General features: G+C 55.3%; 1 protein-coding gene across 6 annotated transcripts in view; it reads right to left on the minus strand.

Annotated features, from left to right (window-relative positions):
* Positions 1-13,026, minus strand: part of HSPA12A (heat shock protein family A (Hsp70) member 12A) — a 110,774-nt gene that overhangs the window by 45,503 nt on the left and 52,245 nt on the right. Inside the window, exon 1 of one of the 6 annotated variants that reach the window (XM_059661534.1) lies at positions 7,106-7,281. The exons of the other annotated variants lie outside the window; for them this stretch is intronic. Within the exon in view, the coding sequence (XP_059517517.1) occupies positions 7,106-7,148 (43 nt within the window). The 5' untranslated portion in view covers positions 7,149-7,281. Of the gene's footprint in view, positions 1-7,105; positions 7,282-13,026 lie in introns of those variants that run through there. 6 annotated transcript variants of the gene reach the window in all.

Genomic DNA, 13,026 nt, shown 5'->3' on the forward strand with positions numbered 1-13,026 from the left:
TTTTACTCGGGTTTCAATGATTCCATAGGTCTCTGAGAAGGGGCTAAGTCACCCTGGAAGTGGCAGTGTCTCTAAGGACCCTACAAAGATCAAATAAAAGTCAAGGGCCGACCAACAACCCAAATGTCGCAGGGATGGTGTCATGCAGCAGGTTCAAGAGGAACCCAACTGATATAAAACGTGGAGGAGGAACAGTTTGCAGCATTCAAGCTGTTCTTGGCGAAGACCAGAGGCTCTCTAATTAATACTCCTAAATCTAGGCAAGACCCCCAATCTTCTGGCTGTGGTAGGATGAAAATGGCCCCCCAAACAGGTACATGTCCTAATCCCTGGCACCTATCGACATGTTATCTTATATGACAAAAGGGATTTTGCAGGTCTGATTAAACTAAGGATTTCGAGATAGGGAAATTATTCTGATTATTAAGAAGGGCTTTGGAAGAGGTCTTTACACAAGAGCCCTTACAAGAGGGAGGTCAGAGGGGCAGAGTCAGAGAGAAGTGACAGCGGAAGCAACGGTTGGAGTGACGTGCTTTGAAGATGGAAGTTAAGGCCTTGAGGTGACCTCTAGAAGCCAGAAAAGTGAGCTTCCAGAAGAAACACAACTCTGCCAACACCTTGATTGTAGCTCAGTTAGATCCATTATGGTCTTACTTCCAGCCTCCAGACTGTATGATAATAAATTTGTGTTGTTTTATGCCACTGAGTTTGTGGTAATGTTTATGAAGGCAATAAGAAACTCATACGCTGGCCCCAAGTTCTGGGCCTGCAAGAATGTAACTTCAACAACAATACAGCTAACATCAGCAGCTAACATCAGTTCAGTATCTACTTTGTGGCCCACCCTGTTCTAAGTGAATTTCTTGTCTAAACTCATTTCATCCTCACAAAAACCATATGAAGAAGATTATTATAATCCATATGCAACAGATGAGAAAACTGAGCCTTTAAGAGGTAACTTGCCAGGGCCATAGAGCAAGTAAATGACACAGCCCAGAGTGGAGCCCAGGGAGTCTGACTCCAGATCCCACGTCTAACCTACATCTCCCAAATCAAACCAACAGTAATTATAGCCACTAACCGAGCACCCTCTATGTACCAGGCTCATGCTTAGCACTTGACATATAGTCTCACACTTAATTCTCACCCGCCCCCAATAGAGCAGGATTACTAATCATCCTTGTTTACAGCAGAGGAAACTGAGGCCCCACAATGTTATACCCAGAGGTTAAACACATCTGAACCCAGAAGTGTCTGAGCCCAAAGCCCGCGTTTAACCACACACCCTACTGCCTTCCTTGTCCCATATGAGGCCCTGATGGCTGAGGAGAGGACAGAGATAAGTGGCACAACCATGTAATTTATCATCCAAATGGGATACTTAGCAAGGGAAAGGGGTCACTTCATAATTTCACTGGGACAAGAGGCATCAACCATGACTACCCCAGCAAATCAGGACACATGGCCACCCTAAAGATAGGGGACTGGAACTGAGGCCCATCCTCTGCAGTTCAGGGTTCCCCAGAAGGATGGCTGGGGAGCAGCCATCAGCCCCACCTGCCCTCACAGCTGCCAGGTCATGGTCAAGGCCAGAGGAGGAGGGGTGGTCCTGGCAGAGGTCAGAGCAGCATCTGCAAAGCTCCCAATGTGGGGTCTCAGCACAGCGGGCGGAGTCTGTAGATGGTGGACTCTTAGTCATCTGAGGGCAACAGGCCAAAGGTCCTGGATAGAGTCCACGGATGCAAAGGGACCTTGAACCCCACTGGTGCCCAGTCAGGAAACCCAGCGGGAGCTCAGAGCCTTGGCCAAGGACCAACTGGGAGTCAAATGGGGCCAACAACCTGAGACACCCAGCTCTCCTCCCAAGTTCTGGGCCTGCAGGACAGGAAACCACGTGGCCCGAGGCTCAGGTCCTTCTTAGCTGTGGGACCTGGGGCCAGCCCTTCTCCCCTGGACGAATGTAGCTGCTGCTAACTGCCCTACCTACGCCCACTGAATTCCTAATGGTACATAATGATAGCAGAGAACAGCAAATGAGCCGGAAAGCATACTCCACACTTAGCAGGGGGTATGGTAGTAAATCAAATCCACTCTGAGATGGGTACTCTGATGATCCCCACCTTACAGAGGACACTGAGGTGTGGGGGTGCCTAAGTAACTTGCCCTGAGCCCCATGGATGGTAAGTGGTAAAGCAGGATTGGAATCCAAGCTGACAGCCCCTGTGAAACCCCACTGGCCAACCTAAACCAGCAGTTCTCGGTTGGCTCCCTGGCTCACCCTGCTCCCCTGGCAATGCCCAGACCCCACGCGCCTGCGGGTGGGGGGCACTAGCTCCCTGCCACATGTTGTTCATTCATTAAGGCACTGGTTCCTCCCTGCCATTCAAATTATGCACAGAGATAATAAAGAAGCTTTCTCCCTTCCCAAAGAGGCCTGTTTATGCTATGAGGAGATCTCGCCCCCACAAGATTGAGTCATCACTCAAAGCCTTGTTGGAATCAGAGCCGAATCTCTTCTGGCATTGACTGAGCCCCGCCCACACCCCCCACCTGCTTCCTCCCACTCCTGAGCATCCACGCAGGATGTAGATGCCATTCCCCACTGCTGTGCTCCCTCATGGCTTGCTGAACGATATTCAGTCAACACACAGTCAGTGATGAGTACCTACTATGTGCCGTTACTAAGAGTATGGTCGCCGTGACCGGTCTGGCTCAGTGGATAGAGCGTCGGCCTGAAGATTGAAGGGTCCCAGGTTCGATTCCGGCTAAGGGCATGTGCCTTGGTTGTGGGCACATCCCCATTGGGGGGGGGTGCAGGAGACAGCTAATCGATGTTTCTAATTCTCTATCTCTCTCCCATCCTCTCTGTGAAGAATCAATAAAATATATTTTTTTAAAAAAAAGAGTATGGCCATAAAGACACAGTTCCTGCCCTTGTTGGAAGAGGCATTGAGAGAAAGAGCAAAAGTTTTTAGGCTCCAAGATTAATTCACATTCCAACTCAAGCATTCATTAGCTGGGTGATTTGATTCTTTGGCTCGGCACGTTTCCAAATTTCTCAAAGGCCTCGACTACCTCATCAGCAACATGGGGTGATGACACCAACCTCATAGGTTTGTTGGAGGAGTCAATGGGATTTATGCACATAAAACGGAAACATCGTGCACTCCATGAACACAAGTTGAGATTTCCAACAACAAACAGTCGGTTACAGAGGCTTTGGAACCACACAGGCAGACTCTCACTCAGATGGATGAGTCCAAGAAGGCTTCCTGAGAAGTGATACCTGACCCGCGTTTTGAAGGGTAAGAGTTTGCTAGAGAAAGGGAGGATGCTCCTGGCAGAGGGAACTGCATGAGGACCAAAGGACATCACAGACACCACAGTGGCAGGGGTCACAGCCACAGAGGCAGGTGGACATGGAAGTGGGTCCCGTGGCCAGAGCCCTAACCAGCGATAAGCATCATTTTAACTTCTTCTTGGCCAGCTTGGGAGCCATCTCCAGCACCCACTCACTTCCGAGTGTAGTTTGGTGACCGCAGGGAAGTCGGGCAGGCACATTCTCTCTGCTAGTCATGTACTCATCCATTCAGACATTCAATAAAGTTCTCTGGGGGACTGTGGCCTCCCGGGCCTGTGCTAGGAGAGGGTTGGCCACCTCCTAGCCCTCATTCGGCCCGTCTCCAGTTGTGCCACACTGGCTTGGCAGCTTTCCTCTTGGTGAAATGGGGTAACAGGGCCTCCCTCAGAGTTGTTCATTCGTTAACAAATGTGGCTCGGGATAAATGAGTCATTCAAAACTTTCATATTTTAGCATAAATTAAGTCCTCAATCAACATCCGTGTTTAAAATGCTTATTTTTATTATGATTAACTGCCAGGATGATAAGAATCCCAGCTCCCAGGCCCAAAGTAATGCTTACAGAGGCATCTCCACCCCAGGTAAACACCCCTGCCTGCTGTTCCTCACCGTACCCCCACCTGGAGCAAATTACTACGTTTGCACTACCCATAGGTACCCTGACTACAGCACCTTAGGAGCTAGCCCAACCTGACCCACCCCTTGCTCTCCCCATCCCCACCCCAGTTCATCGCATCCTTCTAGGGCTCTATGCATCAACCAACCCAGGCCCTGGTGGGGTCAAGGCTGAAGGTCATCTCAGCCTTTGCTGTTCAAAGCTCCAGAGATGAAAAGGTGGCCCTTTGGATTTTGTTAATTAGCGAATTTAAACATTCTATTAAGGAAATTTACAAGCATATACAAAACAAATGGAACGGTGATGAACTGCCCAGCTTCAACAACTACCAATATCCTGCCGCCCTTGTTTTGTGGCATCTCCCCGACTCCCCACCCCCAAACACTTGATTCGTTGGGGGGAATTTTATGGCCCATCTTTCTGGCACAACCCAGCACTCGGGCCTCCCACTGCTCACAGGTCCCAAGTCAGTTCGTTACCTGTGGCCCTCATCCTTTTGCACCAAGAGCATCCTTGAAATAATCCCGGGAAGAACAGCCTTTTTAAAAATATATATTATCTTCACTGACTTCAGAGAGGAAGAGAGAGGGAGAGAGAAACATCAATGATGAGAATCACTGATCGGCTACCTCCAGCACAATCCCCCCCCCTCCCTCCCCCCCGCACACACACACTGGACACGCACTGAAACCCAGGCATGTGCTCTTGACCAGAATCAAACCCAGGACCCTTGAAACCACGGGCCGACGCTCTATCCACTGAGTCAAACCAGCTAGCACAGCCATTGTTAAGTGCCTAATAGCATGGCAATCCCGGCCATAGTCACAGGTTATACAGGGTGGTGGTGAAGGGCCAGAGCCATGGATTCAGATGGCCTGGGTCTGAATCAACACTTCCTAGACACGTGACCTTGGATAGGTCATTCAATCCCTGTTTAGATTTCCTACCCAGTAAAAGGAGAATGCTGGTAACAGGTTTTTTGTGAGGCTTTAAAAAATAAAAGATTGCATGTTCACTTGTCCAGCACGGAACATGCAATGAGGAAACCTTAGATGTGTCAGGTAGTGGGGAGCAGGCTCTGCTCCTATGAGATATGATTACTATCTCCCACTTCATAGATGGAGGGATGGGAGCCCAAGGAGAAGCAGTGAGTTGCCAGGGAGAGCTTGCTCTGTGTCCCAAGTCCCGGTGCCGGGAATTCTCACAGGCTGCCTTGAACTCCAGATCCCTGGGAGTGAAGAAACGTTCTAGAACAGACACAAGCGAGCGGTGGCGGGTGGCCCAGCACAGCCAGCATGCATCCTCATCTTGGATGGCGAGTGCCCCAGTGTGTGTGTGCGTGTGTGCTCATGTGTGTGCATGTGTGTGCACGCGCATGTGTGTGCGCGCACGTGTGTGTGCGTGTGTGTGTGTGTGTGTGTGTGTGTGTGTGTAGAGCAGGGGTGCTGAATTCCATTTACAGTACAGAAGGGTGTCTGAGGGTGCCCATCCCTGCTCACTCTTCTGACCTGACAAGTCCTGTGGTCAACCTTGCATTTGCTACAGCCACTCACTATCCCAGCGTGAGAGGCAAGAAACTGCTTCACTAACTCAAGCTTTAGCAATTTTCGGCAATTCAGACATCCTTCCCTATCATTCTAATTTTTTTTTCCAAAGTAAAGGAAAAGGGGGGAGCGGGAATGAATCAATTCAGTTGCTGAGTGATGTTCAGACAAAGACAGCCTCCAGCCCGTTGCCCTGTTTGCTAGATGGGGGGGGGGCGGGGGGGGCGGGATGGGGGTGGCAGGGGGCGGCGGCGGTGGGAGGGGGGGATGTTAGATTTGGGATGTGTGTTAAAGTACTGCTGGGGCTCTTGGCCTGGGCTCCCCAAGGTTCCTCCCATGAGGGAGCCAAGTCAGGATCTCCCCCCCTCCCTCGCCCCCTCCCCCACCACTGCAGTGCGTGTGGGGCGGCACCTCCCAGATCCTAGAACAATGGGCTGGGGAGGGGGCCGGTGCCTCTGGAGCCGGTAAAGGGCGGGACCTAGACCACAGACAGCGAGACAGCTCGCTGCCCACGGTAGCTGTGCTGCACCTGACTCAGTTTCCCCAGCTCTGGGGTCCCTGCAGAGCCAGGCGCACCTTTCCTGGATGACTTTCCCTTTCCTCCGGGCATTTTAATGTCATTCTCCATAAGCAGCCGGTCCTGTGGCTCCGGGGGAGCCTGCGGGTCACTCTCCGCTGCAGCGGCTGCTCCTGCCACGGTCGGTCCGGCAGGTCGGGGACGCCCGGTGCCTCCCTGCGCCCAACTTTCCCCACGGGGGACCCACAGTCCTGGCCAGCGCGTCCCCTCGGCGGGCGAAGCCATGATTTACAGCCCCGCTCCGGGAGCTGCTCCCCCGCTTTCCCCGCTCCCAGGTCCTCCTCGCTCCTCACCCTTCCCCCACCCCATCGGAGCCTTCGCCACGCTCCCCAAGAAAGCGGCCCTGGAACAGCTGCAAAACCCGAGTGTCCGTCCTGTGCCCTGGGCACTGCCTTGCTCCCCACGCCCGCCGGGGCGCAGAGGGAACTGGGGAGCCCCGCCGCGGCGCCCCTCTTCAGCCCCGTGAACCCCTGGGGTTGGGCGTGGAGGGGCGTGGGACGCAGTTTGGATCGGAGCTGCAGTCCCCACTCCGGGCTCGCAGTACCGATCGAGGCAGGGTGAGGGAGGGGCCGGTCCAAATCGTTGACTTCCCACGGCCCCCCCCCCCCCCCCGCAACCTCGCTGAGTTGTTGGGGACGCGAGACCGCCCCGCGGCCAGCCCTTCGCGGGGTGAGTGAGGGAGCCGTCCCGCACGCGCCGGGGAGGAACAAGGTGGCGGGTCGCATCCCGACTCGCACCCGCCCCGCAGTCGGCGCCAGGGCGTCCGGGTGGGGGCTGTGGTCCCCGCCGCAGTGGCCGCACCCCGGCCGGGAGCAGAGCGCGAGCCCCGCGGGCCGCCTCCGGCCCCGGCCCCCCAGCCCCGCCGTGGCGCGGACCCCGGCCCCACCAATGGGGCAGGAGGGGGCGGGGACCCCCACTTCCCCGCGGCCAGCGAGGGAGCCGCAGGGCCCGGGCCGAGCGAGCCTCGTCCCTCGCGGCGCGCCCCGCCAGCTGCAGGACCGCACTCACCCCGGGGCCCTGCGTCGCCTCCCGCCGCCTCCTTGTCCGCCATGCTCGGCAGCCCGGCCCGCGAGGGGGGCCTTGGGAACAGCACCCTGCGGGTCCGGGTCCGGGTCCCTGTCCGCGTCCGGGGCAGCGCTCCGCCGGGTCCGAGTCTCCGGCTGCAGGAGCGCCGCTCTGACGCCGCCGCCGCCGCAGCCCGGCTCCGCCCCGCCCCGCCCGGGCCCGCCCCGCGCCCCGCCCCCCTCCCCCTGCCACCCCCTCCCCCCCCCCCGCCCCCCAGCCCGCTGGCAAGGAAAGGCGGGGAAGGGAAGGCTGGGGCCGGCAGGAGCATCACGGGCCTGGCGGAGAGTCCGCGGGCCCCTAACCTGCCCCACCGAAGCCGGCCCCTCCTCTCCCGGGCGCACCGCGGAGCGGCTGTGGCGGGGCTGGTGGCGTGGCCGGCGCTCCCTGGCTCGCGAGCCGGCTGCTGGCGCGCAGGGCGCACGGCTCTGGGAAGAGCGGGGCTCGATTTCTGGCACCCGCGGCCCCCGCCACGCATCAGCTCTACAGACTCGCAGGGACCGACGCCCTGCAGCGGGCCCCGCACACCCCGCTGTCCTGGAAGCCTGCTCCGGGCGCTACCAGTTTATTCCCCCGACCACCACCACCCCATCCCCCCACACACCCCATCCCCACACACACCCCATCCCCACACAAGGGTCCCACAGGAACGGTCAAGGGCCCGCGCACAAGCGGAACACGGTGCGGCCAGTTCTCAGGCTGCTGGACGCCCAGAGGGCGGCCGCCTCCCAGCCGCTGCGGGACTCCATGGCAACTCGGGAGACCGGAGACGCTAGCAGCAGTGGTTGCCTCCAGCCTTATTCCATATATGGGCTCCCACCCGGGCCTCGTCAAAAGTCTGAGAATAACGACATGAATAATGCAGTGCTTCAGCAATCGATGATCCATCCTCCCTGTCCTATGGCTCCGCCACACACGCGCCACCCGCACCAGTGTCAGCTGTGCAACTGAAGAGGCAATCAGTGCGGTGATAGGAACGGAATAACCACTGTTACTCGGCCTTCCAGTGCGCCTGGCACCATCTAAGCGCCTAAGAGCCTTATCTCTTTCTCTGCATAACTAAGAGGTGGGGACTAGCAGTCCCCATTTTGCAGATAAGGAAACTGAGGTTTGAGGGAAATAAGTGATGATCCCCAGAACACACACAGGAGGTGAGTGGCCAAGCTGGGATCCCCACTCAAGCCATAACCACCCTCATGCCCTGAGATGGGCCACAGCTCCCAGAGGGCACCTAGGGGAGACTTCACTGCCGCTGGATATAGAGGAGGGGCTGGGCCGAGGCTGCCGGGGAAAGGTCAGAGACCAGTCTCTACTCAGGAAGTAACTGCAAGGTGATGAGTTAAAAGGACAAACTTGTCTTCTATCTGCCTGCATTAAAAATCCCCAATACAGCCCTGCCCTGGGGGCTCAGTTGGTCGGAGCGTCATCCCGCACACCAAACGGTTGTGGGTTGGATCCCCAGTTGGGGTGCGTACAGGAGGCAACAGATTGATGTTTTTCTCTCTCTCTAAATCAATTTTTAAAAACCAACGTATCCTCGGGTGAAGATTTTTTTTATATCCCAAATGTACAGTCTGTGGGCAAGTAACTCTTTGAGCCTTTAGTATCCTCATCTGTGAAATGGGTGCAACAGTAGAAACCCACATCATAATACTGAAGAGGATTAGATGAAAGGATGCATATGAAACATGCTTTGTTTGGGGTCTGGTACACAGTAGTCAGTCCAAAAAGTACTAGATCTGATTAAGTCCCAGACTCCTTTTTAACAGTGCACAATGGTCAGTTAATGGTGCACGATGGCCAGTTGCGGCGAATGGTGTGGGACACTCCCAGAGTGGAGAACAGTATTTTCCACCGAGTGCCCTCTCCCTCCCAAGGCTGCTTGCTTGCTGAGACATCACCCCACCGGCTCAGAGAGTCAGAGCCAAGAGATGGCCTGGAGGGAGAAGGGGTAAGGCAGCCCAGGTGACAGGCTGGCCGAGCAGCCCAGGCCCTCCATCACCCCTATAGCTGCCTGCCCGGCTCTGCTGCTATATCCCCACCGAGTAAAGCTGGCCAGGCCGAGGCTGCATGGATTGGAACACGAGAGGGCAGGGCAGGGCAGCCACCCACAGTCTGGCCTTTGAACACAGTGTCACATGGACACATGCCTGGGCAGTGAGGCCAATAAGAAGCTTTTTAATAAACACAGCTCTGATCGAGTCCCTCTTATGCTCAAAACCATGCCAGGCTTCCCTCCTCTAAGGGAGAGAGCCCTAACTCTTTAGTGGGACTCTCAGCACCTTTGACAATAATGATCCCCAGCCTGCCTCTCCACAGTCTCCCTCCCAGAAGCCTCCCTCCTCCAGCCTTCCTCGGCCACAGTTACCAGCGCCTGTCTCCGTGTCTGGCACCTCCTTCACCTCCCTCCTCTACCTGCCCACACCCAGGCATCCTTCAGGGCCGCCAGCTCAGGGGAACCTAGGACACCGCCCCCCACCAAGGTTTCCATGGTACTCCGCACACCCACACACCTCTCTGCACTCTTCTCCTCCCACGACCTGCTACCCAGGCAGTTTGGCACTGGAGGCTCTGCTGTCTATCTGGGGGGAGGCCCATCCCCATCCAGGCGGGACCTCCCTCCTGGGCTCCAGGCCTCCAGAGAGTCTCCCCAGGGGGCCTCCCAGGCCCTCCCACTCAACCAAAGCCCGGCTCATCCTCTCCTGGCCTCCCTGCTGGTGATCAGATCTTGGTAAAGGGAATACCACCCGCCAGTTGCCAAGCCACGTGCCTGGGAATCAGCGTTCACTCCTCCCTCTATGTCCATCCAAGTTCAATCTCCAAGTCAAGTGCTGCCCATTGACCTTGGAAATCTCCTCTGCATCCTCACAAATACCATCCTGTCCAGACCCCATCATCTCTCACTGCCTGCTTGTCTGCAGGGCCCCCTCACCGATCTCCTGGCTCCTGTCCTACCCCCGGCCCCTCACCACATGCGTTCTTTGTGAATCGGGTCTGCCCCTGCCCACCTCTCTGGCTCCATCTCTCCCCCATGGCTTCTTTCAGTCCCTCCCATCCACCCCGCCTCAGTGCTGGGATTTCAAATACCTTAAACCGTGTTTGATGTTTGGACCACTCCTTTCTGGGTCCTGCCACCGCCAGCAGCCTGGAGAACTCGCATGGACCACACACTCCCAGCAGCCTTCCCTGCAGCCCATGCTGGTCTGGGTGCTTCTCTTCAGGGTCCTCATGGCACCCTGTCTCTCCCCATCAGGTCCTGACCCCTGGCATCAAGACATTGGCCTTGGAGGCCTGTCAGAACCAGCAGGGAGCCTGCAGCCCCGCCCTCCTGCTGCTGCAGCAAAAGGGCCTTGGGCCCACCTGCCCGGTCCACACCCCCACACCCGCCCGCCCCCCTGCCAGCACAGTGACACTGAGGAGGATGGGCGGGGACATTCAGCCCGTGCTGTGGGCAGAGGGCAGACAGATTTGATTGTTAGGAAACATGAAAGGCAATGGGTTCGCCCTCATGGCTTCAATAATAACCGTGACGATGATTAAGAATCGCCCTGGGGAGCACACACTCGGCCAGGTCTCACCTGGTTCTCACGGAGGCCCTGTCGTTTCACAGGAGAGGGTCTCAAGGGAAGCACAGGAAGGCTGAGGCCCTGCCCGCTTCCTCCGGCATCAGCAGCAGGGCTGGGACTCAAGGCCAGGCCCTTCTGTCACTCAACGTGAGCAAAGGGCTCCCACCCTTGAGGCCTACAGTCCCTTCCCCAACAGGAGCCAGAGTGAGATCACGTGGCTTCTCTACTATCAGTTCCCACATGAGTCGGCCTCCCGGTGCCTCTTGATGCTCACCCTTGCATTCTCCCTCCTTCGAGCCAAAGCTCACACGGGTCACCCGTCTGAACGTCTGAACGCACCAAATCTGGTCCCACCTCAGGGCCTGGAACACATTCCCCAAGGGAATCACGCGGCAGAGATGGAAGGAAACTGAGGCCCGCCGTGTTTATTTACCAAAGAAGCCAGTGGCTGAGTCAGAATCCGCACCTGGACGGCCCCATCTCAGCAGAGCGCCCAGCTCTGTCCGGCCCCACGGAGAGCTGGGCAGCAATGCGACCCAGTGCCCAGACCAGCACCTGGCACAGGGCGGGGCCTCAAGAAACAGTGAAGGAATGAAAATCACCTAATTGGAATCACAGCTGACAGAGCACCTCACACCTCTGCTTGCACCTGACTCATAAAACACTTGGCGGGAAGCCTCCCTGTCTCCCACTTTTTCGGGATGAGGGAACTGAAGGCTGGTGGGAGTCCCCCGCCTGGGCCTGAGGTCGTCACTCTAAGGCAGTGATGGCGAACCTATGACACGCGTGTCAGAGGTGACACGCAAACTCATTTTTTTGGTTGATGTTTCTTTGTTAAATGGCATTTAAATATATAAAATAAATATCAAAAATATAAATCTTTGTTTTACTATGGTTGCAAATATAAAAAATTTCTATATGTGACACGGCACCAGAGTTAAGTTAGGGTTTTTCAAAATGCTGACACGCCGAGCTCAAAAGGTTCGCCATCACTGCTCTAAGGGGCTGCTTTCAGCCATTCCGTTCTTTAAAGCTGGTGTTTTATTTTAAAACTGCAGGTACATTTTGCATCCTGACCACTGTAGCCAGTTCCTGATGCCACTCATATATCTGTAGGGTTTTTTCTAAACAAACTAACACTTTACATTTCTATTATTTATTTTTAAAATGTCTTGTGAACAATTTTTAAGCATCCACAACAGGAAAGAGAGAGAGAGATAATGAACCCTCAGGCACCCATCACCCAAGTTACTTAATTTTTAAAAATCAAATTTACTGTGAAACTGCCTCTCCTATAGGAAGAAATCACAGGAGCTCTCATTAAATGTGGAAATTAAATGCTCATTTAATTTTTACATCCCTCCCTCTAAGAAATACAAACTAATATTCAGATGGGGACGTTAAGGAGGGTGAGGCCCAGTCACTGCTGGGAGTTAGAAGGGGCAGAGCCAGGAGTCACCCAGACTGGCCAGTTACTGAAGCATGAACTTCACCTCCAGGCCCCCCATTTGTACAATGCGGATAAAAATCATATTTTACCCCAGGACTGGAGGTGAAGTATGGCCTCTAAAACAAGTCAAGGACATGGGTCCACGCCCTCTTTCTTTTATACGTGAGCTTTGCATTAAAGTTGCAGTTTCCAGAAGCTTCCCACTCCAGGTGAGGGAGGACACATGGTTCTCCCTTCATCCTCTCCCTCATCCGTTCTCATTTTTTCTCTCATAGACGTGTGCAGGCTTCTCACTGCGCTGGGACACGAAGTCTAGCCAGACGTGGACCCAGCCCTCAAGGAGCCCCCAGCCTCAGTGGAAAGGAGAGAAGCAGACAGGCATAACCATATGCAAGGCAGACCTTGACCCACACCCAGGCGTGCAAAACCTATTTGAAGAATGCTCTCGGCCTCACCTACCTCTGTCTCCTCCATCAGCAGCAAAGAGCAAGGTCCTGGAGGGTTGGGGGCAGGGAGCAGAGGGGCTAAGGGGTGTGGGTTTGGGAACTGGATCAAGCTTGGGTTTGAATCCCAGCTCCACCCCTTCCTAGCTGTGTGGTCTCGGGTGAGTCACCTACCCTCTCTGGTTCACTTATAAAAGTGGGTTGATAACACCCACACAGCAGAGCCCTTGGAGCATTACATTCGTTAATGCTTAAACCAGTTTCTTCAATCAAGGAAGCTTGCCACCAGCTGGCCACTGCCACCGGCTATTACTCATCACCCGCTCCAGTAACAAAGCCCAGCCCCTGAGCGAGGCCGAGGCTTTGCAAGAGGGCCCGACGTTCCCAGGAGGATGTTTCTCTTAACTA

Source organism: Myotis daubentonii, chromosome 13 (genome assembly GCF_963259705.1).
Source record: "Myotis daubentonii chromosome 13, mMyoDau2.1, whole genome shotgun sequence".
NCBI classification, from domain to species: Eukaryota; Metazoa; Chordata; class Mammalia; order Chiroptera; family Vespertilionidae; genus Myotis; species Myotis daubentonii.